At 37.2% G+C, this 27769-nt stretch overlaps 1 protein-coding gene across 1 annotated transcript in view; it reads right to left on the bottom strand.

Annotated features, from left to right (window-relative positions):
- GRIN2A (glutamate ionotropic receptor NMDA type subunit 2A) overlaps window positions 1-27769 on the bottom strand; it is a 180358-nt gene that overhangs the window by 29044 nt on the left and 123545 nt on the right. The window contains exons 5-10 of the mRNA XM_074158266.1: window positions 22557-22762; window positions 20999-21167; window positions 20730-20883; window positions 15984-16109; window positions 13159-13388; window positions 6470-6630 (exon numbers count right to left, since the gene is read on the bottom strand). Of these exons, the coding sequence (XP_074014367.1) occupies window positions 6470-6630; window positions 13159-13388; window positions 15984-16109; window positions 20730-20883; window positions 20999-21167; window positions 22557-22762 (1046 nt within the window). The remainder of the gene's footprint in view (window positions 1-6469; window positions 6631-13158; window positions 13389-15983; window positions 16110-20729; window positions 20884-20998; window positions 21168-22556; window positions 22763-27769) is intronic.

Genomic DNA, 27769 nt, shown 5'->3' with positions numbered 1-27769 from the left:
GAAGGACCTGCTGGGCACAATCTGAACTGCGTTCCAGCTGACAGAAACGGAGACGTTTGCCTCGCGGTTATGCCCGAGCCGCGCTGCCGGAGCTGCCGGCACAGCCTCTGACCAGCTTGTAGCTGCTCAGCCAGTAACAGAGTGTGCAAAGCTGTGAATTGGACACAATTTACAAGCACTGTAAGCACAACAAAAATCCAATTCAGGCCAATAAACATAGAGATTGAGGGTTAAAAGGGCATCAGAGCCTTCTAGGGTCTCTGCTTGCACTTTCTCTGCTTAGTACCACTGGATTCTAAAAAAAAGTATTAATAATCATATTGTTGCTTTCACATGGGATAGTGTGCTGGCAGAGAGGAAATAACTTCTCATGCCATCCACACTGTTCAGTTAGATACTTTCAGGTGTTTCTTCCAGCATTATTATTCATCATTAAAAAATGCTGAGGAATAGAATTATCACGTTTCTACCAAAGCGACTAGCAGCTCAGGACATGCCTGCAGGCCGGTAGCATCTTCTCGGGGGACAACTCAAATCAACATTCTTCCCAAGCAGCTTCATATTTCTGCCAGTTTGCCACAGATGACTGGGGAACAAGGTATTAAATTTGATGTGTATAAACTACCAAGCATAGCAATCTTTAACAGGAAGGCAGATGGAGTCCCAAGTAAACTTTACCCTCAAATCCCTGAATATATAGCCACAGCTGTGGCTGTAAATAAAAGCTGAAAACTGCTCATGACAGCGAGAGGGTCTGCAGCTGTACAAGGGGCTGCTTGCCTGTGGAACACAAGGGATTCATTACTGCAGTTTCCTTGAAACGAGCTGTATTCTCAGCTTTTTTGCAATGAAACTGAAATCAAGTCCTCACATCAATATGCTGCACAGCATCAGTTAGAACATCTCTTTTCTTAAACAAGATATACACTGTGTGATACTCAGCTGCAGTCCTCATATCTAGGAAAATTAAGTGAAGAAAAAAATCAGATGGATTCAGTAGTGATGGGCAACAGGCAAGTGAAAGTTTCCCATTTTATCTCTATAGTAAGAAGAGACTCTCCCAATTAAATTTCCTGATTTCAGCCATTAGCAGTTAAATCCCAGACAATATTCCAGCGTATATGTGCTGGGGCAAAGGTGAGAACATGAAATACATTTCCAGTTTATTGCCATTGCATTTTCTACTCCTGACAGTTTTACAGCAGCAGAAGATTCATACACGGAGAAACACCACATGGAAACTCAACAGCTACGAGCCGATTCAACCCACACCAAAGAATTACAACAGGGAAGGCTGTTTTGCTTGGGAAAAGATAGCATTCTTTAACTATAATCTCTTCTGGAAAAGTATAGCATGGCAAACAGAAGCAAACAAACCCAAACAGCCACTGTAAACATAACACAATAATTAGCTACTTCCTAGTCAAAGACTTATTCTCTCTTAAAGAAGCAAAATCAATAGGATCTGTCTCTCTGATAGAGAGGATTCTAGAAATGTAGATTAATCGAACACAGCATAGACAGAAATGCTTGCAATGCGTTTTTAGAACTTTATTTGATCAATAAACGTCTAAAAAACACAGAGGAGCCACCACGGCTCTACCAGAGCCGGACTTCACCTGCCAAGAATACATTAGCTAATGTCTTACAGACTTTACTCTTCCGAATAATGCTCAGGAAAATAACAGCCATTTTTGTTTTCATTAAGGAAAAGGAAAAAAAAAACTTCTGGAGAATTTCTGAGCTGCTCACTCCTGCCTAAAGAGCAATCCGAAGCTCCCCAGGTAGCACAGCACATGTGGTTCAGCTGATCCCTTCAATGCATGAAATTTAGGGAAAAACACTGGTACTTTTTTTTGACAAGCTCATAAGATTGTGATTACTTTCAGTACTAAATTGCATTAAAGCAGGTACAATAATTTGTTATTTTGAAAAACAGTAAGCAGTACTTCAATATCAAGATGCATGAATTTTGCTCCTTTTTAACAGGCCTGGTTGCAAACCGATACTTTTAATCAATAAATGGAGTACAGCAAGTTCTGCTGTTTGTTCAAATGGTGTTTCAGCAGCTGAGAACTGTATCTGTGAATCACAGAAATAAGACACTAATAACAAGAGGTAGATATTACTGAGACTTTATAGATTTTTTTTTTTTAATATTTTCAGAAACAAAGGTTGATTTCTTAACGAAGGGGAAAAGCCAATATAGCTGATAAATTTGCCTTCACCATTGATAGCACCAAACCTTCATGAGTAAGCTGCAATGAACCCCCCCAAGGGGATTCACTTGAAGGAGGAGGTATAATGTCAATGCCAGTCTAAAGCAAAAATCTCATTTCCATTTTGATTTGCAGCATTTCCCAGTTGATTCCTTTCTAGAATGATCTTAAACACTTCCGACGCTAACTGAACAAGACAGGTCCAAGCCTACTGCCCATGTAGTGAAGTTGTTCTATTTAAAAAAACCAAATGCAGATGCTTTCATTGTAAGCTAATTTTTGAAATGCTATTAGCTTCACCTCTCCAACATGAGCTAGGGCTAGGTATTTTGTTCAAGGCTTCTTGGACACAAATGTGTGCACACTCATCTCTGCTCCAACAAAAGACCTATCTAACCCCTACACCAGACAGGAAATAAAGGCAGGAACATAATTTATTTTATACACATTCCTATAGGTATATCTGCCTTTGAGGTTTTCCCTGGCTGTGTTAGGGACTGGACTCAGGCAGCTGATTTTTCACGTCTTGTGAGAAAGCAAGATAAAAAAATCCAGTTTATTTTTTAATTTGTTTTCAGAATGAGGAAAGGAACACAAGCACATCTCCAACAAAAAATAAATTTTAGAGAAATCTGTGCATCTGTAGCTTTATGCTTTGTCTCCTTCCCGCTTTCTCCTTCCAGTTCAATTCAGTAACATTATGTATTAAACACAATGGTCTCAAAGACCAAGATATTCCCAATACATGCCAATAGGCTAATACTAATTAAAGCTGAGCAAAAGACTTAAAGAGTTTGCGATACAATAAAACCAGACTGAACTGTGACAGGAGCTACTTGATGGTTTGATTCTATGTAGACCAGATGCCACATGTGTAGCATTATTCAGTTATTAAGTATTGCCTGATTGCTGGTATTTTTTGCTCCTACTTAAAATTAGAGTCGAACAATATACATAAGGAATTAAAGGGGACTAAATCTTATGTCTTCAATTAAGCAAAATTTACTTTAAAAGTGAGATTAGAAATACATACAGGTTATGCAAACATTCTTCAGGAATAACACAGGTACTATTTATTTTGACTCACAGCAGCAGTATCAACCAGACAATCTTTTCAAGTCCTTCCCAGCTCTATAGTCTATGACTCTATAATTACCAAGTAGTTCATCTTCAAAAAGCTGTGCAGAAGCAGCAAGCTTTATGATATGTAAGGAAAATTGCTTGTTGCATGCTACCAATGATGAAGATGAAAAAATAAAAAAGATAAAAGTATAGGAATAGCTTTGACAAGAAATGAAGATGAAAACAGACAAAATAGCTGTAATAAGGTAAGCAGAACACACACATGCTGAAGAGGAAAACAGAAGCAAGATGCAGTTTGAGGAAGGAGAGACAGGTCATCCCGAAAAAAGCAGCGACAACATGGGCTCCATGGGGCAAGATGTATTAAAAATCATGGGATCGAGCAAAGTAGGGAAAGTGAAAGCTTGACCAAGTCTAGATAAGGATGAAAGAGCAAACTACATGGAAGAGAGAAACAATCTGGTTAAATAATTCACAAGGGAGAAACGAAGAAGATAGAGAGCAGGTATATAAAAAATGAGGAAACAGTTACATATACTGAGGAACAGAACAGAAAATTTCGTAGAATTGAAAAATGATGTTTTGAAGAATATGAGTCCGGAGAAAAAGAGGCAAGCAATTGTAATACATGACCAAATACCTATTATTGCTTTTCTACTGTCTTCTCTACAGGGAATGCAAGTTATTACAGTCCCACAGTTTACAGTCTCATCTCTTTCATTCAGAACACTTTTATCAGATCCTTAAAGTGTCCCCCACGGGAACTTCCATCACATCCTCACCGAAGGTCTTAGCAAAAAGGAAAATCTGGGCGGGCTCAAGGTGACAGTGGCGGGTGAGGATGACAGAGCCCGATCAGTTTTGTCAGCTAAATGAAATCACCTTTCCAGAAAGAAACTGCTCTGAGGCAAAAAGAAGGTACAATCATGCTGCCTGGTCTGTAACTGAATTTACTGCCCACAATTACCACACTGATTGGGTCTTTGCACAGTTCTTGCTCTACAGAAACTGAAGGCAGAGAATATGTAAGCCCGCTTGACACTACTCTCCTGCTGGAATGTCCAAACCTGCCACATAAGCAAACACAAAGTGACACTTCTATTGTGAGAAACTTCAGCAGCTGACGGCATGCTGTTTAATCCTTCTGTAGGTGCCATCAGACAAAATACTGAGGAGCACAGGTGTATGTAGCAGTTACTTATATTGATCTGGAAAACACTGTACGTGGTAGCTTATTTGCACCATCTGCTACAGAAATGTCAGTCATGGGGAGCACAGTAGACACCTGGGGTGTCCACACTGAGAAATCACTTAGAAGAGGAAAGAAATTCCAACAGGGAAAAAAAAAAATAATCTATCTATAAAAAAATGAATAGCTTATGCTGTCAAAAAGGACTAAAGCTTCTGAGGAAAGCAGCAGCTGGCACAAGAGCAGCCAGCCCGAGTTTTAGCGAATGTCCTGAACTCCCCTGCAGTCAGGTAGCCCCCCCTTTTCATGCTTATGTGTCTGACAGGTGTCCTGATTTTAAAGCTAACTGCAGTTTTTAAGGGCTTTCAGTAACACAAACGGTTGGTAAAAAGTACAAGGAATATACACCCCCTAAATAAACTATCAACCCAACTGAACAAGCCCTAGCACTGCCTGAAATTAAGGATAGCTTCTTCTTTACAAATTCACAGCAGGAACAGCAGCATTCAGCTGACTATCTACAATGCATAATTTAGCTGTCACCCAGGAAATACAACTTCCACAGGCTCGGTCAGAGCAGGAGCTCTGCCTCTGGTTTGGAAGACCTTGGGCGAGGTTCATCTCACATTATGTTACGTGTCTATCATAGGATGGGACAAACCATGCTTAGAAATGCCAGCTGAGAATGCCTTGAGAAGTTATGACAAAGGGACTCTAGACAGCAACATGGAGACAGCAGAGAAGGAAAAGGAAGGAAGGATAACATTTTAAAGATGGGAACCTGCACTCTAAGGGAAGATTTGGGGACTTCAGGTTTTTTTGGGTAAGAAATATGTTACAATCCCCTACATGTCTGGGAGAAGGAGACTAAAAATTAAAAGGAGAAGCGGTTCCCAAAAAAGCACTAAAATTGACATCTTAAATTACTACTGGAAGAAATGTGTCCGTGTTCACCATAAACAATAGCAGGCAAGATGTGCCTTGAAACAGCCACTAGAGTAGATGTACTCAAATCCACTATGGGTAACTTAGCCTTCTCACTTCAAAACAGAACAAACCTAAACAAACTGTATTGATAAGTTATGATTATTATAATCCAGTGTTATTAACAAAAATACACATGCTATTATCAAGCCTATATGTTTAGAAAAGATTACTACAGCTAACACATTCCTGTCCCCAGATGAATACTAATACAAGTAGTGAGGAACTCTTGTGCCTTTTGAGGATTAAGAATGAGAATTTAGTCTCTTTGTCCAACCAGGCAGAATGAGCTACTTCAGAGAGAGAAAAGGATGGATGGCACTGAAGTCTAAATCTCAGATCTTGAGGAAGAAGGACAAGAATATTTGCCACAATATTTACGAAGATCTCCAGAAGCAGGATTAGATAGTGCATTTGAGACTATTTCATCTGTACAGATTTTATGAACATCAAAGTCATCAATACTTCAGATGCCACAGTAAATGTACGGGGCCATGCTAATTAGAGGAGGGAAGAAAACGTAAGAGTAGACCTAAAAGCATACCAAAGGGATGGGAGATTGAAAAGAAATAACAAGTAGTTGCACACTGGCCAGGAAAACAAGCTTTGTCAGAAATTCACTCTGTGAAAGCACATTCCTATGAGAGAGAGTTCTGCAAAGATAATGAGGAACTGGACAAAATATATTCTGTGTTGAGCCCCCACCCAAATCGAGGTCCATCTGTATCATCTCTCTTTAAATTTGAGAAATACTAATTCTGCCCTTTGAATCTATTTTATATAGGACATTAAAGCTTTCATGCAATTTTAAAAGTCATACAAATCCCAGACAATCCTTTTCCTTTCTGTACAGTGCAGTTGGAAAAAAAAAAGAGCCATGTAGTACACAGCATGCCTAACATCAGTCTGTTCAGTATCACAGTAAGTACAGATCAATATTTCTCAGTTTCTGCAAAGTCTACAGTATTCTTTAAAACTAACGGGAAAAGCTTACCCAGTTTTCAAGCTGACCAAGGCATCTTCAACTCCCTTCTGATTATACTTCGTCATGTAAAGGTGCATATCAGGGTAGTTGTTTCTGATATTCCTCTCCGTGCTTCCATTTGGGACTGTTCCAAATCGAAAAGGAGGTGAATAATCATACGGCCTTTGGAACTAGAGAGAAACGGGAAAAGTGAAGTGTTTAAGGCATTCAAAATGTGAAGAAGGGCAATTTCAGGTTAAAAAATCCAGAAGTTGTATGAGCTGCCTCAAATTTCTTCTAGGCAAATGCTGTGAGTCAATTCAGCTCTATTATACCAGAATCTGTGTCTTCACACTGGCTGAACTTACAGAAACATCTACATCCAAAGTAAAACCAGCTCAGTTTCACCACTCTAATGTGACTTTCTCCCGTGCATTGAAATATATAGCAGGACTGCAGAAACTGCAGCAGAGAGATACTGGAAGATGTTCCTCATCTACCAACATCTCTCTAGAGAACCCAAACTACAAGCAGACACACTGGTAAACAGCAGCCAAAAGAAAAGAGTATTTTGTTGGTCGTCGTTTCACACCTTCATCTCAGTTAAGACATTGTGGGTCCCCACACAAAGAAGGCAAAAGGATCATTTTTGCTACTTGAGCGGAGCCTAACGTGCTGCTCCTGGAGGGACAGGGTGAGGGCTGGCTTTCCTTCCACCGCCATGATTCAAGGGGAAAAAAAGTTCTTGCATCTTCCCCAGGGACTCAGCAGCTACATCACTTGACATGAAAAGTGTTTCTTGAGCTCTGACACCTATAATCCTAGTCCCTATTTATCCCTACAATTTAAAACTACAAACCATTTGCTTGATGGCATATAGGTTTATTCTACCATTTTACCCTCTATATCGCTATTGCATCAGCAGAGACAAACAAGCCAGGGAATATCTGCAAAGGAATAGCAATAGCTCAGAGCACCCTCAGGTTTCAGATTTGGAAATCATTCAAATAATTGCACATAAACTTTTCTTAACAGACCCAAAACTTTTATATGCGCCTTTTCAATATCTCCCTTTAAATACCAAGTGATACTTCAGGATTAAGTTAAAATGCTTCTTTAAGAAATAAATGAAAAAGGCCACTCAAATTAGAGGAACTATTGGCTAATGAGGAGATTCAATTGAGCATTGATAAAAGCAGTCACCCATAAACTCCATGGTAAAATGCACTCTGTTTTTACTATTGAAGTTAGAAGAGCAAGGTATATATTCTGCGCTGCAAGAGACAGCTAATATTTATACAGTTGCTGCTTCTTTTGGGCTACATATGTAATGCTTCTCTTTTTAAAGTTTGGTCTCAGTGCATCAAGAATTCCCAGGATACAGTGCCAATTTGCAAAGAGAATATAAATAAGCTTATACAACAACTGGGAGTATTTTCAATTCCATCAAACCTTGACTGTGAAATTATTGCTGCAACAATATTTTCATGTTACAGTACTACAATTAAATGCTTCATTTTAATTAAGCATATTTTGACAAAGCATAATGAACTGTTTTTCTCTATTTGTTTAGCTAACAGATGTCTTTTCTCATTTCCCCTTTTCATAGCTTAACTGTTTAAATTATTACTTTGCTACTACTTTACACATACTAATTGACCCATGCACTAAAATTACACTGTATACTAGTCATGGTTCTTAGTCTATATTTGCTATCTTCTTTAATGTTTATTATGCAACACTGAGACAAACCCAGCACTTAAATATATGTCTAGAGATTCTACTCATATAGATGTAGCTTGTTATTAACTTTACTTAAATCTACAGATCCCTGAAGTAGTGAGATGACTTCCATTATCTCCTAATGTCTGTATCAAATTTTCCAATCAACAGAACTGAAAAAAAAATTAAAGAAACAACACGAATTTCAAGACCTGTAAAAATTGCTGCTGTTCCTATAGCTGACGTTTTTTGGAAATTCAGCTGTGGTGAGTATTCTGCAAGCTCAATTCCTAATCCTGGGGCATGGCAGGGGAATTGAGGGAACAGGAAGGTTATGGTGGAGTGTCCTGGTAATTCAGAAACAGAGTTTGGTTCTGATTATTCTCACTTTTCAAGAACATGCATATGAGTTTGAGTTTTTGGGAGGAGTTTCCTCCCATAGGAATGGTTGAAGAAATTGAGGTATCTGTCCCAAACTGAACATTCATGGAACACAAAAATATTTCTGCAGGAGAGCAAAGATTAATAAAAAGTACTAGTTCATTCAAAGATCTTGGGGATGACACTCAATCCAAGGGATGAAATAATTAATACAGGAATTCAAATACAGAAAATTCGGACAGATAAATGGTTCCAAACACCATCCATTGACTAGAATTTCCCAGCACAAGGCACCTAACCAACAAATACAAGAGTCATAAGGAGACAATTTTTTGAAAGCGATTGTCTGCTACTACTGCCTGCTCACAGACTACTTGTAAAAAAGAAAGAAAGAGTTTAAAGTCTTTTTACTAATGGTGCACTCACATTTAAAGTGTATAAAGTTCTTGTCAATAATTGTAAACTTATATTCTGTGAACTGACGTGTCCTGGAGAAGCAAATAAGCTCTGAGACTGCAGCAAAGATCTATGTGGCAGGCATGAGACAAGAAAGAAAAAAGTATCAAGTGTCTACATGGACTCATTTTCCCTGAAGCCCCATGGTGAGAAATAAAATATACCATGTCTGCTAGGAAGCAATTTTCTCCCTAGACATTTTCCGAAATATTAATTTTTTTTAATCGCTAATAAAATCCCTAAATTGAATGAACGAGCCCCCTGCTTGAATCATAACTGTGGAGAGATCTACTATTATTCAGAAGACTAATCAATTAGTTCTTGTTCCCCCATGCTCTGCCAGCTGCTAGAACTGTGGCACATGGTAACAAAACTCAAATCCTACTCATCTAGGAATCCCAAACAGGATGGCTGAGCTGAAGAAACAGTCCTATTAGTTTTCTTGTATTTTACCTATATGCCTTAATACAACTGAAAATTTCATTAAAGTCAGTAAAGAGATCTTTCACAAACATTAAATATTGACTTAATCTGAAGATTTGCATGCTTGTCTGAAAAGGTGGTATTCAGAGCAGTTGTTTGTTATTGTTCTGGAGTATTTTAAGGAACTGTGGAAAACATTACTAAAACAGTAAAAAATAATAAATATTCTCCCTCAGATTTTAATGGGAATTACGGCTGGTTTGGAGTGATAGAAAAACCCCCATAATTGAACTCTCTGCTTTCTTATTTTATCAGATGGAAAACACTGACAATCTGATTTCTGATCTTTGTAAAATATAGCTACTGTGTTCAGCAATTCCAAGACTATTATTATAATCACCAGTTACTGAAATGCAGTCAGTATCTGTCTGACAGCTCTCAAAAAGCACTGTAAAGGTCTAATATTGAAGTGGAAAGATGGACTGGGGTAAGAGGGTCACCCTAACTGCCCCATCATCCACGCTGCCTTTTGACCTGTCTGCTCTCTTTTGACACAGACAGATCTCTAAGTAACTATAGAACTTGTAACATCTTATTGCACAAAAATAGAAAGCCAACACTGCAAGAATACTGTGAATCTTGCAAAAATAAGGAACCTGTAAATGGCATAACTAAGGCTTCTTTTGGAGGTTGAAGAGAATCCCCTAGACCACATGCACACGGGGCATTTTTCAAAACGTGACGGTGTGGAGGAATCACAGCAGATAAATGCTTTGCAAGACAATTCTGTCCACTGCTATATATTGTCCCTCAGTAATGTCGTCTCTTTCATTACATGAAAAAGGCATAAATGGTATCAAAAGGAACAACTGCTACAAGTGGCAGCTGTGCTGGATACTTTTGGACTCATTTTCTGTAACTTTTTATGAACACAAAGCTTTTAAAATTCTTTTACATACACAAGGATGTCAAAATATAATTTTCTCCTCATCTTCTGAATCATTTGAGTTTATGAACACCCACCCCTAATAACTCCAGTACATGCTGTGCCATATATTTCTGGGTGACACATAGATGACATGGCATTCAGAAATTCATTAGCAACATTATGAAGGCTGAGGAAACTATCAAGAGGTCTCAAAGCATAGAAGGGTAAAGAGGGCGTTATCACATGTTGAGCAAACCTAGTGAACCAGGTGCTAGAGCATAACACGTTTCCTGAACGGGAAGGTATCAAACGCTGAGGGTCACGGATGACTCCTCAGAGAGAGAAGGGGTTTTTCCCGGCTTCTCTGCTCTATAGTCTGTCACATACGGAGCCGGACTGAGAAACCTCGGTACCTCTAATTGGGAATACTTTATTGCATTGACAATAGAGCGTTGACAAAGAGCTCGACTCTTCAGTTATGGCAGTAGGAAAAAGGGGAGAGGAGGGAACCATAAACTGCTTTACCAGCCCAGAAGTTTTTTCAAAAATTTATTGAACTTCTAGATATTACTTACTTAAAATTAATTTTACCCATACTTCAGTCCCTTCTCACTGGCCTTTGCCTATTACCACGTTGCTTGCAGCAAGGATCAGAGTTCTCTACTGAACAACAGTAAAATCAAATTCCTGAACTGCTCCCCTACTAACAATGTTGCATCAACAAGGCAGAGGGGAAAAAAATAATTTAATTATATCCCTATAAATTATCCTAAATTATTTGAATTTTTAAAATCTGAGAAGCCTCAGGATTGTAGCAAAAACTGTGCATGACACGGAATATTTTGGAATAAATCATCATTGCTTTTCTGGACTTCTAGCGTATTTAATTTAATCAGAAAAGGCATGGCTCCCCTGATTTACATCTATATGCTTCAGGCAAAATTTAAAGAACTGTAAAATAAAAACAAAGGTGGCAGATCAAATAAATAATCAGAAGACTACACAAAAGCAGATGGCATTTTCTGATTCAAGTATTTTTCTATTTTTATTTTGCTTTTTGTGCAAATAAAATCCTACTTAGCAGAGAGAATAGAAAAATAACAAAAATAAGGAAGTTATTAGCCAAAAGCTACAGAATAAATACTGACATTTTCCCAGCCCATAGGTGAGAGTGGCAAACAGCCAGCAGAGAGGAAAATAAGGGTGCACTGCCAGACCCGAACACTAGCGCTGTGCCAGGTGCAAGCCAAATCCTGCCAAAACCAAGACTTCCCAGGAAAACACTCTGTACTTTCTCACAAACAGCAGAAAGACATTTCTCAAATCCTTTTTTTTTTTTATCCTCAAGAGAAGAATGCCTTTTATCTGTCTCTTACTAAGAATATTATCTTAAAATAGAGGTATATTTAACAGTCTTCATAGTCTTTCAAAGGTTTTGCGACAGCGCACCTTAATGAAAACAAAACTACTATCATTTTTTGTTTCTTTTTATCTGTCTTTCCCCCAGCCACGCTTGCAATTCATGCTTTGATACTTCAGGAGATCAATCAAAGATGGGTCATAAAAAGCAGTTAAAACAAAAACCAGACACAAGGCTATCTGAGCTCTTGCCTTCTTCTGAATAACGATTTCCTGTATTTTCTGTCCTTTGAGATAAATCCCTTGTGAAGTTCTCCCCTGTGCTATGTAATATTTAAATATTACTTCTTAATGTCAATATTTAGTTTCATTTTGAAACAACTGGGCACAAACTTGAAAACAGCATGGCCTTCGTGTATTTTGTGCATATCCACCTCAACAACCATTTTACAAATGGGCTTCAGTCCCTCCATGCAATACCACTGTTACGAAGCAGACACACAAATGAAATAAAAAAAAGAAGTAATTGCCAGGTTTCTGATTTATAAGGCTATCGATTAAACTTCACAAGTACAAACACCTGGGAAGTATACTTTCAGAAGAAAGTTCAGTCAAGCTACAACAATATGAAAAATAAACATATTTATTATTTGTCAATTTGTGTGAAACGAGCAGGGTTGAAGTGAATTGTCAGAGTCTACTGCTCAAAGTGCAATTCTCACAAAAGTTTTTGAATTAGGAAAGTGTATTCCACAAACACATCAAAATTCTGCGCCTTATCCTATGTAATTTACATCTCACTTCAATATGATAACACAAACCCCAAAATTTTCTGTTCATTTTTCCTATTTACTCTTGCCATTTCATACAAGGAAAACATTCAAACATACACAGACAACTATCACTTTTTATCATTTCTCTTTGCTTATTTGTGCTGGCACCACTTTAAATCTGAACTCTTTCTAGAACTTCCTTGCACACTACATAGAAAGCAAAATGACACTTTTTCAGGAGCCTTAACTGGCTTCCAATAATTACTGGATAATTGCTGGGTTTATGAATATTTTTCCTATTAATATATTATTAATATTCCACACAGTGATGTCCAAATAATGTCCCTGCACTCAAGCTTTTTTATTTTTCAAACTTTTTATATTGGTGAGGCATTCCTCTTAATCAAACAGGAATTTATTTTCATCACAAAATGATGTGACAAAAAGGTACTTTTAAATTAATGCAGAAACTTCTGAAAAGGCTAGTCAAAGACTTTGAAAACAGTCTGATATTTTCGTGCTTTGGGTCTCAGGTTTGTTAGAAAAAGGCTTACACTCAGAATCCATTCACCCAGTTTTAGCTTATTATCTTGCTCAGAGTACTTTTAGCACAAAGTACACATTTGTAGAAGGATTATGAAGAATGGACACTGACCTCTTTTGAGCTGAAGACCTACCTTTTTATCACTCAGTCCAGTCACTTGGTCAACAAATTCCTCTTGAATCATAAATGCAGCTAAGTTGGCAGTATAACTAGCCAGGAAGATGACAGCAAAGAAAGCCCAAACCGACACCATGATTTTACTTGTCGTCCCCTTGGGGTTTTGCACAGGCACAGAGTTGTTGAATACCAAGCCCCAGAGTAACCACACTGCCTTTCCAATGGTAAACGATGGTCCATGGGGATCTGTAATTGCAAAGAGCAGCTATTTTTGTTGCAATTAAATTAAACCTTGGCAAGCTACCCTACATAATAATAAAAAAGTACTCACAAAGATATAGTTAAAAAATATCGCAGAACATATTCACTGTACTCCCAACAGAACCACAGGATTTACCATAGGTACTCTCTATTGTAATGACATTTATTTCTGTATTTGTAAAAAATATTTGAACATTTTTCTATGTGGCATTTACTTCAAAAGTTTTAAAATTAACATGGAAAGCACAGGTTTGGAGGAGAAGCAAAGTGATACGGCTCTTGTAGTAAGGTACGTGCCACTGTATTGCCCCTTTCAGTCGTCAGTGCCAGCGGATATGTAAAATGGAAAACTGGGGGTTTAGGTCTTAATAGTTCAATTCTAGTACCTTTCTCACACAAATTATTTTGTATCCTCTCCAGTCTTCCAACATCATGCTTTTTGAACTTTATGTAAGCATGTTTAAGATCAAAATGCGTGAATACGTCACCTACTTCTAAGCAACCTTGCACTCAGAGGATAAATCAGCAGGGCAACACAAAGCACCTACCTGTACAGGCACGTGACCTACAGCGACCCAGGCTCTGGCTACCTCACACCTTCAGAGTCAGCTCCTGTTGGCATTACAGGTAAAAACCTGACCCAGCTAATCCATTCTGTAATTTTTCTTATTCCTGTTTTTAGTCCATTCTAAATTCATCCCAAAGCAAGAAGAAGTGGTCAGCATGACGCCCTCATGCCCACATAGGGGTTAGCAACGCTCTTATCCACTTAAAAGGCCTTATTTGTCGAGCGCTATGAAAATAAAGGGAAGTTTGTTCTTACCCAGCTCTAGGTAAGCACAGTGCAGTCATCACATACTGCTCATCATCTAGACTCCCTACATCCTCAAAAGAAACAGGCCTCCCCTGACTGTGACTCATTTGACCTTTATGTAAGTATTTTTTAATTAAATAGCAATTCAGACAATAAGGTCTGATGCAGATACCTGTAATATTACCTCCTTCCCTGCCCCTTTATCAAAGGGGATGCACATTACAAATTCTGATTTAGTTATTAATGTAATTATAATTTATTTTAATAATAATTTAATTACTATTAAAAGAATGAAACCCAAAGTGGGTGTACTCAGTGCATATTCTCATTTCAGTGGAAATGCTCTCTAATACGCTGCAAATTTTTCACAATGTAATCAAGGACAACATCTTAGATTATTGTCTTATATTTTGCAAAAGTGCTAAAAAGATAGAGTGCAGTAAAATGCAGCTGACTTTTGGTTTATAAAACCACCTTCTAGAGGCATTTAAGATCGGGCTGATGCCGAGACAATATGCATTTTCTGAGCAACAATAAGGAAAGCATATGCCAAGAAAGCAGTCTAAAGTTCTGTTTATGCTGCTGGAGATTGTACGACCATTGAGCTTCATCCTGCCAAAAATGCTTAGGGAAAGGAGTAATCTGCATAAAGATTCCCGTTTATTTTAAGCTTCCCACGTTTCAAATGTATGGCAGCTGGATACATGGCAAGCTTCCTGACCTAAGTTAGCTTGGTCTAGTACCATAATACGTCTTTGTAGCCATAAGTACACAAAATAATCAATTCCGGCACATGAGGTGGCACAGAAGAGAACAGCCTAGCCCTTGGATCCCCTGTCTCTTTATTCACCTTTGATTTCCCCTTCATAAACACAGTGTTTGCTTTGGACAGAGGTTATACAATTATCATCTTACCAAATTGATAACATCGTCCGAACATTACAATAGTCTCCTTTTTCAGTGCACAAACCAATCATAATCTAGAAGAAACCATTAGCTTGTAATAGTCCCTAGAACTGTGTTCAACAAACTGGAAGATCTCTTCTTAGAAAATGAGGCAAGTATGATTTAGAAATTAAAAACAAACTGCACTCTGAACTGTAAGTAAAGAAAGGAAAGGATGAGGGCACCACAATACATGGAATCCTCATTTTCGGGTCAAAGTGCTAATAATATATAACTGCAGCTTTCACTGAGAAAGGCAAGTGCTGTATTGAATTTGTTGTGCTGGTATATTTTAAAAACAAAGTGTCTATAACCATGGATGCCACACAGAAAGAAGCGATGCCCTTCTGCCACTGGCCTCATTTCAAGGCTGAGTTAATCACTTTTTATAGCGACTATATAAAACTAAATACAACATAACTGCTATTTTTCCATATTATCCACCAAACCACACCAGTTTAGGTCATTATCTCTGAGCTAAGCGTGAATTCATAAGAGTCAGGAGCCTGTCAAACTTACTCCAATGCTTTTTTAAGTTGACACTTTACAACTGATACAGTATACTAACCAAACACTGCCTGAATACAGCTCTCTCTGATATCACTTACCTTTCTATATGTCTTTATTCCAGTGAATTAGAATACAAACGTAAGCACATAAGGCCTCAAGAAATCACATTTTAAATTAAGAGCAAACATTATTTCATAGCTGCTTTTACTGTTTTATTCCTATGTTATGTTTATTTTAAAAGATAGAGGGCAAAGGATGGGAAATACATGATTTTTTAATAGCTTTAGGGTTGTGTAAAATGCAAAGCTTACCTCTCCCTTGTGCTAAGTTCCTGTTATATCCCACAGGACTGAAGTACTCAAATATAAAGACAGCCATGGCAGACACAATGAGAAGCATCACAAACATCATCACCCAGACAGAAGCACTAAAAGGCTCTGCAGCAAAACAGACAAGAGAAACAGAAACACAGTTCATTAAACCAGTTGCAGCACAAGAATTCTAATGTCTTTGGCTAGGCAAGCCCAGCGGCCTGCTTTAAATTAGCTTTTACCAACCAAAGTGCTAGCAAATAACTAAGTAGCAATATATGAAGAACTGCTATACACACAACTCATGCAGTCAAAATCTTAATGTAAGCTACAATTCAAAAAAGAAGGGCTGTACACTTTTCTTCGACAAAGCCTTAACTGACACCGAGTGGCAAATTGGTTTGACTTGTTGCTTATTCGGTTTACAATCAGGTGACCCATTTCTATTTATCCTATACTATATATATGTATCAACAGAACGATCTTACCATTATGACTGTATTTATGCAGAGCAAAAGCAATTAAGCATATGCTTAATACATTTAGTAACTCAGTGAATTCTCTCTCATTTTCAAGCCAACAAAAAGTGTTATGGGAAAAAGCTAAATACTTGCATTCAACTAATTCTTTTCATTTCAGAATTCTTTTCTGTGTTCACTTTCATCTACCTGAAATGAAGATATTGTTTTTTACCAATTGCAAACACATCCTTTTGAAAGTCTCTTTCTCATCTGGGAGTAAATTTCTGAAATCAAAAGGTTTTCATGGAAAACTGAATGTCAGTTTGAAAGACAGAAAAAAACATGATTAAGTAAAAGGAGTAGGTTGGAACAGAAAACTAAAAGCAGTTTCAAATACCAGACTAAGCAGCAACTTTTTGAAAGTACTGGATATAGTAATACTATGTGATAACACAAAGTTCTTAAATAACACCTTTGCCCAATCACAAATTCTCTGTTATTTCAGGAATCCCTGTGGTGGCTGTCATGGTACAAGGATATACATAACAAAGGTTTTGTTTGGCAAAGTAATATCTCTTCATTAGGTCAGGTTATTTGGGGGCATTTTATATTCTCATTTTGATAGATAATGCAAGTGTGAGTGGGCTCTGAAGTGTGAGGAAGAAAAACTTAGTATACTATTGCAAATTAGGACAGAATCAAGAAGCCCTTGAAATGACAAGTTAGTATGTTCCAATGCTTTGCCTGTTTTTGAAAGCCCAAAAGGTTCCTCCATTCTGACTTCTTCATTCTTTGTACTTAAGATTTGAACCATTATTCCATCATTTTCCATCATTGCAGGAAACAATAATGAGTGAGACTTAAAGTGTGTTAAACCCAATAGCCCAGTCTGAACCTTGCCTGAGTTACCATGAACGGTTCACCCAGAACCAGAATGAAGTGTAACAATTTGGGTCCAAGCATGGAAATCTCATGAGATCATTTGCCTTTGCTACAATTTCTTCAGAAATTTGGAACCAAGAAAAGAACAAATTCCAAATAGCCCCACTGGTGATTCTGGATGTGAACTAAAAAGGCAAGGCAGCGAAATTTTAAGTCAAACTGCTCTCTTTCTGCTTTTAAGATAAGGGTAAGAAACAGTATTATTTAAAAAATATTTTTTAAAAAATTATTTTATTTTTGAGAGAGGTTATGAAGTTACTTCAATCACTATAATTATTTGTTTGGAAGAGAATAGTAAGTTGGCAAAAAATGAGAATTCTTCAAAGGCAGAGAAAGATCCATTGAGGTGCAGGCAGGTAAAAGGACATTCTGTAGCCAAATGCAGTTAATAACAAATATTCTATGAATTCATATATTAACTGGAATAAATTGGAATTCACATAAAACCATCATACAATTTTGAGAGCATTTTCATAGAAGAAAGCAAGCCTGATAAGAGTTTTATCAAAAGCAACAGTGTATAAACAGCAATATTAATTTGTCAAAATCTAAAAAGGCAAAGGGCAAAACAAGCTGATGTGAAAAAGTGAGCTATAAACAACAGCAGTTTAAGCAGAATGGTCTTTAATAATTTAAGCAGTCTGGTAATGAGGTGGAGGATTAAAGAAGCAATAGGAAAATAGAAAGCTATTTAGAATAGCAAGCAGTAAGACTGAACAACTACAAAATCAATTGAATAGCAAAGTCAATCTTCCTGTCATATTAGAGCTCAAATTACACATTCAGCACCATTCTTTGATTCTCAAAGGACAGAAAGAGAACTTCCCTCAGGCAAGCAGCAGGTTTTATAAGAATTTTCAGAAAAGCTATGATATGGCAGAAAAATACTAATATATGACTTGCCAGTGTGCGTTTCAAATGATTGGCAGTGGAGAATATTGGGCAATGAAAAAGATGCAGTACTCCACTAACTTCGAGTTTTACCTCCCACCACCCAAACAATGCTTAAACAATACATAAACTAAACAGGGGCACAGATTTCCTATTCCACCAATGCTTCCAAAAGGGAAAAATGACCTCACCTATGAACTCTCTCCCTCTTAAAAATATAGAAATATGGATTTGAGGTTTCCCTTTGCTTGTTTGTTTAAATTAAGTAGAACAAAATATCCACAGAATCCTTAAAAACATTATTTGTGGGTCTACTATATATAATTTCTAGTACGATATGAAAATGTTTTAATGTGGATAAAATTCTCCTTTGAAGGAGACACCCACATCAGAAACAGAACACAGCAGATAATGAGGAAGAGGCTGTCAGCCCATCAGTTACTTAGATCTATTGGACACAACCACTGAATGGAAAACCTAGTTCAGACAAAATCCTGCACTTGTCTACATTTATAATAACAGATCACAAAAAAATTGATATTTCATGAACTGTAATCAAGTGCCAATTAAAAAAAAATAATATTGTATTTTACATATTTTTAAAAATCTTTTAAAATAATTATGTAAGATGGCTCTGTTCTTAGACATTCACTTAATTGAAACAAATTCCGCCTGTGAATAAACTCAGTTATCTACCTGCTAGCATTTTGCTGGGCAAAGCACTTTACTGCTATGCACACCTCATCGAAACACACAGTCAATTCCAGTAAAGTGACAGTTTCATCTACGTCTAAAAAACCAGAACATACTTCTGAGAGCACAGACTTGATTTATCGGTGCAGTAAATCAGATCTCTTCCAAAACAATGCTATTCTATAGAGCTTTACAAGAAGGGGTTATTTTTACTTTTTGAATTATATGTATGTCCAACTAAACCAATAATATTAAATGTCTTTTAGAAAACTAATAACTACGTTGTTGTGAAAAATGCAAAAGCAGCACCTCTTTTGATGGCAGCTGTAAGCAGGTTTTTACGAGGTAAGCAAAGTCCACAATAAAAATCAACTGCACTTGCAGCACATTTAGAAAACACCCCAGTACTTCTATTTCAAATGATAATTTCAACATGCTGCAACTGCAATTTTAAAAATGAATTAACTTTACAAGTTATAGAAATGAAAAGCCACTATCTGAATATTTTCATTAAAAGTACAGCCTGTTGTAATTTCATTAAAAAGTCTTTCATTCATTAAGCAAAATAATAACCACCACCAAAATCTGGTCACCGGGTTTGGGAGTTATTTGATTACTCACTGGGTTATATTTATTTGCGTCATCTCTGTAATGTGCCTTTATGGAACAGGTATGAGAAAAAAGCTCTGTGGCTAAATGATGATTTTTGTGCAAGAAAACTGGATTATTTGCCTCCTTGTAGCTGAAACTACTCCAACAATCTGTTCCTCAATGGCTACATGCGATTTCAGTGGAAGTGAAGAACTTTCACACTTAGCAATCTAAGAAGGAACCATCCAGTCAGTGCTGCAAAATTGGCATCACTGCTGACCCAATGGACTTGAACATACTAAACTGTTCAATAAGATATCTGGAATATACTGATATTTTTGTTCAATTTCACTTAAAGGATTTTAGTGTCACTAGCCCTGTTTTCCTGTGCAAAATAGCTTTATAAATACTCGGCTCAAATACACTATGAGGAGCATAGCATTCCAGGCACTTTTGATCCATCTGGTGGCTCATTCTCTTTTCAGCTTCAGATAAATTCAGGCTAACCACCAAATATTGAAGTAAACAATAAGCACTAAAAGAGAAGGAGAGGGAAATAATAAAAGGAGAAATGAACAATTGAAACAAGAAGCAAACAGAAAGAAAACCAACATCTTTGTTTCTCTGTATCCATCATCTTTCTGTCCAGCCTTTGATTTCTCTGCTGTATTGCCACTTTTCAACTGCATCAATGGAGAAAACGCTCAGAAGCTCTCCAGTGCAGTAGTATGGTGTTCAGAAGCCAGAAGTAACTGTTATCAAAGTAGCTGTCAGACCTCTAGAATCATAAGGAAGTCTCTTTTTCTTAACTGTTCTACAAGGGGTTTTAAAATTATTTTGTGAATGCGAGTGTAAAAGATATTAAACCATTTATAATGGCTAAAGAAGCATAAAATAGTTTGTAAAGAAGTAGCTTTTGAGGAAGTAATTTTCCCAACCGATGATTTTGGGGGATTCTTTTTCATACTGAAAGCACTGTCATTGGTTTTCACTTACTGCATTTGAAACCAACAGTACCAATGTGCTAATAATCACGTTAATCAGCATGTTGACATGGTACAAGCTTCCAAATGTAAAATTCAAAACTCAACAGAAACACGTCAATGAGAAACCTACCCAACTCTACAGGAATGCAATTAAATGATCTGGAGGAGTTGGAGAATCATACCTAGAAAAGCAGATGGTGAAACTGTGCCATTGCTCCGTGACACCATGACACTAATCCCAGTCTCAACAAATGGCACTGAAAAGTCAACCACTTCAGAGCGCTCTTCATTAATAGTGAGAGACCCCACAGCCATAACTGCACGATGATATACCACCTGAGCCACAAAGAAAAGACACCACTCAGTAGAGAATACCTCATTTCTCCAAAAGAATTAAAAACAAACATTGCTAAGTTCTTACTTAAGAGCTCTTTTACCTAACAGAACTTACTTCACCAATCATTCCATTCCACACATTATTGACTTTTTTGCCATGTTTCCCATTAGTCACCAAATACAGGTCGTATGTGAACTTGACAGTTTTAGACAACTTCTTCAAGATATCGATGCAGAATCCTTTGCAGCACTTCTTTACATTAGTTCCCTCATTAGTTGAGTTGCTGTCAACAGAAAGGAGAGACATAAACATTCCTACTGGGAAAAACAGAGGAACCATAACAGCAAGATTTAGAATACTGTGAAACAATATTTTGTCATGCTTGTGAGTGACCATGCTTTTCTGAATAACCCAGAGGATGCTTTACATGGTGTTTGTAGCTCTTACTAATCATAACGCAGGGAGATAAATAGAAGATAATGGTAGACCTTGTATGACACGCTTTCTGCTGCAGTATCCAGCCGACTGCACTTCACTCCTCCATCAAGACGTACAGTCTCCTCTTACTAATCTCTCTCTTAGGCTTAGATTAAATATTCATTACTTTTACTCTCAAGACATAAGACTACACGCCATTTAGTAAGCAGAGAACTCCCCAACATGTAAGCTATATAAAGGCACAGCAGTTGACCATAATGAGAATGGATGCTGCACCTTTTTCTACGCTTTGAGAAGGTGAACTTCAGGCCACCTTTGAATGCAAAGATGAGGACTTTCTCTGTATTTTTTTTCTGAAATGCTCATTTCATGACCTCTAGAAGTTTCCAGCATAAGCATCTTCATAAGCTAATGCAATATTTTGCAGACTTTGAAAGAATTCAAAATTGAAATAGAAAATAGTTTAGGACTTGACTGAGTACAGCTATGTTAAAAAAAAAAAAGTTTCTCTGGACTGAGGAAGCACGCGCACAACCAGTCTCTGCAAACATTCAGAAGCATTCATTATATTCCCTAACATCTGCTCAGTAAAAAAATGTTATTATTATATTCCATTCAGAAACATATAGACTGAAGCACAGAACAGGTGAAACAATACTGATAAACGCACAATGAGAAATTTTCCACTGATTTCTAATGACTACTCCAAAGTTATAGAGCAATCAAAGCAGGGGACTTTTCAAACTTTACCAAACTTCAGCATAAACATGCATTTTCAATAGGAGACATTCTCCAATTGTTAAAGACTAATTAAAACAGGCATATTTCAACATAACTGGAAACAATTCAAAGAGGACTCATTAAAACAATCCAATTTTAGAACACGATCTTCTTCCATGTGACTGAAAAGGGCTAATTCTAGTTGACTTTGAATTTTCTATAAACCTACTATCTTGTCATTAATTCAATGTGACTTACATGCATATAACCAGAACATTTCAACTTATTAAAAAGGCAGATGTGTAAACAAGAGCATACCGCGTGGGAAAGGGAAAAAGAAAGAGGAAATGAAATGGAGAAGGAAAAGCAAATATAGGAAGCAAGAGGAAAAGAACAGCAAAGTATCAGAATACAATTATATAATTGAAGAAGCAAGGGAGTGAATTAATGAAAAAATAGGGGAATATATTTTGCACTCAAAAAAAAGAAAAAGGAATGCTGTATGTTTACTTACTTAATTTTGACAAATTTACGACATGGCACGGTGTTTTTTTGGCAACTTTCCATCAAAGGATCCACATCCTCAACAATGACAAAGGGAGCCTCCTCCAGGGTGACAATACTCAAATGGTTATCGTCTGGGTCGCTGTCTGCAAAGGAGCTGTACCTTGGCCAGACAGAGTACTTCAGGCTCAGGGAGTTGTTCTCCCATTTCCCCACCTGAAATGCCAAGATACATAGGCTGCTGATATCTGCTTGCTCGTTTTTGACAAATGACACCTAATATTAAATGTGCTGGGATACAGGTACAGGAAATTACATTCAAAGACAGTTGTCTTGGTTTTGTTTTAATCAAAGTTACTTTAGAACTTTTTAGTAATTGCACGAAGTGAGAAAATGAGCTGTAGTAAAGACAAGTAAGGTAATGTTGCTTTAAGACGTAACAGCTTTATAGAGACTGGATGGCATCAGTTAACCATCAGTTAACACTGTCTATCACCTGGCTATAGCTGCACTGAAATTTGGCATGTATCATTTCTATTTGAGCCAGAACAGCAACGAGGCACTCCATTTGTAATCAGGACCAATTGCAGTAATAAGAAAACAGCTCTCAAAAAAAAAAAAAAAAAAAGAAAAAGAGAATTAATCCCTACACACACACATCAGACTGATAACCGAAGTATCATAATACCATTTCTGTATCTTCTCAAAACGGAAGAGTCCTCTGTTCTTATAGTTTGAAAAGCCATTGTGAAAGCTTTTACCTTGGGTTCCATCACACCTGAGCCAGGGCAAACCATGTTTTTATTAAACACAAGTTCAATTGTGCATGATTTAGTTCTTATTAGAAAGAACATCTTTTATTCTGCTTTAGTTAAGGCCAACTATTGAGGAAGTTTAAGAAACCATATTGCACTTTACATTAAAATTGTTTATTTATTTACTATTATAAATTATCCCTTCTAAATTAACCTACATTTACTTCCACTTCCAGAACACCAGAAAGGGGCATATATTTTAAGTATTTTGAAAACTCTTGCATTTTCTTCCTCAGATTGCGTTTGGCTACTTTGTATCCATAAATCTAATTGCATGTTTTATCCAAATAGCGACGATACAAATGAGCTAGCAATCCACAAAATTTATAACCTAATGCATTTTAATAATTCTTCAGTTGCTTAGGCTAAATAAATTATAACATAATCAAGAGACTGCTAAAATAGTTGTTTTACAAGGAAAATGGTGGGAATTACAGTACAATGAGATACTCAGGTCCACCCCAAAAATGTAAAGAAATTGTCATTCTTCTGTCCTGTACCTTCTGTCTTCTAAAGATCTTAAAATTAATCACAAAAATTCCCAAAGAACATGATTTATACCCATTACTATTTAAGGAATCCTATAAGTACATGCCTTTCGCCATTTCCTTTCCATCCTGTGCGTAAGTCAAGATGTTTTGCTGAACTTTAACGTAGGAGGCAGAAATGCCAAATCTCTATACACTTAAATTAGGAAATTCAAAATTTCTCAAGGGAATTAGGAATTCACACCTAAATCAATGGCAACTGGGCACAGGATTTATACTACCTACAGTTCTAGTATGAAATTTAACCAAAATACAATGGATGAAGCCTTTGGGAGAAAAACAATTTCATAAACAGGGAAACATCTCTTTTTAACACCGTATGAGACAGTTATATTGCAAATAGTTTAATCATCAAGTTATGGTATGTAAGCACAGTCACAGCAGAGTCTGTGCTGGTTTACGTTAGCTTACACAGTGTTGTTTATATCTATGCCCTAAGTACACCATGAAGTTGGCCATCTGGAACAGGGAGAATTCCAGCCAGTTCAGTTCTTCAGTCAAACACCAAACGTGCCAAGTACTACGATGAATTTCAGAAGTGGAAAATGTGCCCTACTGTCTGCCTGTTCCAACCAGCAAGAAGAAAAGAAACGTGACTAAGGGTCAGTTGCATTTGCACGTCGAGGACCTGCCTTTACATCACTCGCTCCAGGATTCTGCGAGGAGGCAGCTCTGCCTGACCCTGAAGCACTTCCCTCTCCAGCCCCCCTGCACCTGCAGCACAGTCCCAACAACTGTCCCATGGACCAACCGCAATACCGGCTGCCCATGACAATATGAGTACTCTAAGCCCACCAATAATGTAACAACTGGTTTGATGCTGTTACAAAAATGAATCATGATTCTCTTTCATACTTAAACTGGAGTAACTGCCATTTTATTGTTCTGAGAAAGATAAACCCATGATATTTTTAAATGGTTGAATTTAGGAAACGCTAATTTCTTTTGACAGTTGCATCTGTATTGAAGTGTTATGTGCTGAGTGAGTCTGTAACATTAGGTCAATTTTTTTTCATCTGTTGCATTCTATGGATTTATCTCAATATTCACTCCTTGTAATCTCATAATCTCCTTTATCTCAATATTCACTGCTCAATTTTTTTTTTAAATTTTTTAAAAATAATTAAAAATTAAGATGACATCTTGGGTCTTCGGGGCATCCCTACTTCTCTGTCCAAAGAGGTCTACTGCTGCAGTCCCAGGGAGTCACACTAACTTCATCTGGGCTTTACATGGTGCACACATTGCCTGTCCACTGCAGGTCAGCCCTACTACCACCCGTACGCTCAGCAACCCACAGGGTCGGAAAGCACAACAAAAAAAAAGTACAGGAGAAAGCTATCAATGTCATGAAGAATGGCAGAAAAGCTCTGAAAATCCTCACTAGTGGGCTAAGAATGGCAAATGAGGAAGGGTAGTAATTAGCCAGAGCCTGTAGGTTACTCCTTTTGTTTAGGAAATGTTTCTGTTGGATTTGCTTGTTCTAATTAATAAATGGTTAGCACCGGCATTGGATTTGCTCTGCTGCTGATGCTGAACTCACAAGTGAACAGTTTCCGTGTTTATTTGGTATTTTGTTTTTGAAAAGTTACACTGTTGAAGATTACATGCTGCACTTCTATCATTCTGCTACAGGTTTGAATGACCAAAACACTTTTTTCTTTCTCTTTTAAGTGGATTATAAGAATTTAGTTTTATACAATTAAAGCACATAGTCAAAATATGGGAGGATTTTTGTAATTGTATTAGAAGCCTTTTAGTTTGTGCAGAACTAATCACAGCATTGTTATCAAAAATATGAATTATATTAATTATTTACACAATGTTTTGTATCTTCAAATATTTCATTTTTCTGACATCCTTGTGCAATTGATAGTATCCCTTTTTTACAGGATGAAGGTTGAAATGACACAGAAAAGCTGTAGAATATGCAAAACTGAAACATGAGCAGGTTCTCATCGAAATAAAGAGAATTTATGAAATTGCATCCCTTTGTAGCTGTCCTGCAGGATGGCATTTATGTCACTTATGGACATCATATCTATTATTACATGCAGTAAATATCCATTTTGAATGTCTTTAAAACCTTCAAATGCTTAGGAAAAAACCCAACAGCTTATAACAATTACACATGCTCATTTTATTTCAGAACACTGTAAACAGGTGTGCTTATAAAGTGTAAGAATTCGTGTGCAAACCCAAATGTTAAGTCCTTATTCAACACTGATTCTTAAAGTGGTTTACCTATTACAGCAAAGCAAAATATCCGAGTTAAAAAAAGCATGCATGACCTGTGAAGGTCATTATAAATGCTGTAGAATATGAAAAAGTTCATATGTAAAATATGAAAAGTAGAATATGAAAAGTTCAGTTTCTGCTCTCACTAGGAGACAACGGTGATATTTGAACAAACCATTTTACAGTGAAATAGTTTACCAACCCAGACAGCTTCAAAATTCAACTGCCTCCAGTGTTTTGCAGCACTCATTTTCAGAGTGTGCTACTCTGTGATCATTATAGCTACTGATGAAATGAACCAAACATGGCATCCTCCGACCAAGTTCAAGCATCTTGAGGTAGAAGGGGTCTGTGTTTAAATTAACATGCTTAACATACTAATATTGGTATCTCCGATGCAGATATTCTTTATGCAACATTTTCTCATGTTAATGACAATTTATTTGGACACTAGAACACATTAATTTGCAGGTTAAACTATAAGCCTCCAATAGGGCACAGCAGTGCACAATAACTCTACACACTCTTAGCAGAGTCCAGAAACGGTTTTCATACCCAGTCTATCAAAGACTAACAGGTCCACAAAAATAAAACAGTGGTAAACTCACATGTAGGATAGAAACACACTGCCTCTACTGTGAAAATTTTAACATTACAGTGAAGAATGACACTCATTCTTTCCATCTGCAGCTTAAAACTTCCCACTTGTACTTGATCAATCTCAAGGGAACTCTTTGCCATTCAGGAGCTTTTTCTTTCCTCAGTCTTCAAGTCACCACTGCTTGGAAAAGGGTAGCCAGAGGACAACAGGGAGTTAAAATACTGCACAGGCCTGCCAGGTTCCCAAAATTATATCTTGATAGCATGGGAAATGGGCAGCAGAGACCTTTTAGTTTCCACTGTCATAATTTCTTAAAGAAAACAGTTGAGAAAGTGGGCTTTTTACTGTTCAAAACATGAAATCACCATTTGAAATACCCTGTAAACAGAAATAAGGATGTTTTAATAAAGACATTGCACTTATAGTTCTGGACTTGCTATCTAGAAACACATACTAAGTTATCAAAATATGTAGGGGTGAATTTGAGGTGAAAGAATTTAAACTACTCCAATCTATTTTTTGTTTTGTTTGGGCTACTGATTCATAGAATTTCAAAGTTTAACTTCTTTTTCTCTGAAACAGAATGGAAACATTTTTAAGATTTCAAAACTCTGTGTCGGTCGGGATAATAATTTCCCCTAGCTCCTGGAAGCAAGACCGCTGCCCAGAGAACTCAGCTGAAAGCACAGCTCACTAACAGCAGGCAGCCAGAGACATGTGCCAACTGCATCAAGAAGAATCTCTCGTATTTCAGCTGGTGTGGCAGGCCCAGCCATGCTGAATTTAAATGAGGCCAATATAAGATAAAACATTTGTACTTGGTGTAGCCACTGCCTAATGACAGGAAATTTTGCTGTGGATGAATCAGGGCAATTTTCTCAGTCTTACCTGCATCCCTTTCCTCACCTACTCCTTGCCTCTAACCTGGAAGATGAAGAGTATTTAAGATCCCCATTTTGGTGTAACACACAGTCACCTTCACACGCAACCATATGCTGTTACAAAATCTCATGGGCTGAGG

Source organism: Numenius arquata, chromosome 14 (assembly GCF_964106895.1).
Source record: "Numenius arquata chromosome 14, bNumArq3.hap1.1, whole genome shotgun sequence".
In the NCBI taxonomy this organism is placed as follows: Eukaryota; Metazoa; Chordata; class Aves; order Charadriiformes; family Scolopacidae; genus Numenius; species Numenius arquata.
The sequence above is the reverse complement of the archived record's forward strand: the minus strand, read 5'-3'. Positions and strand labels throughout refer to the sequence as shown.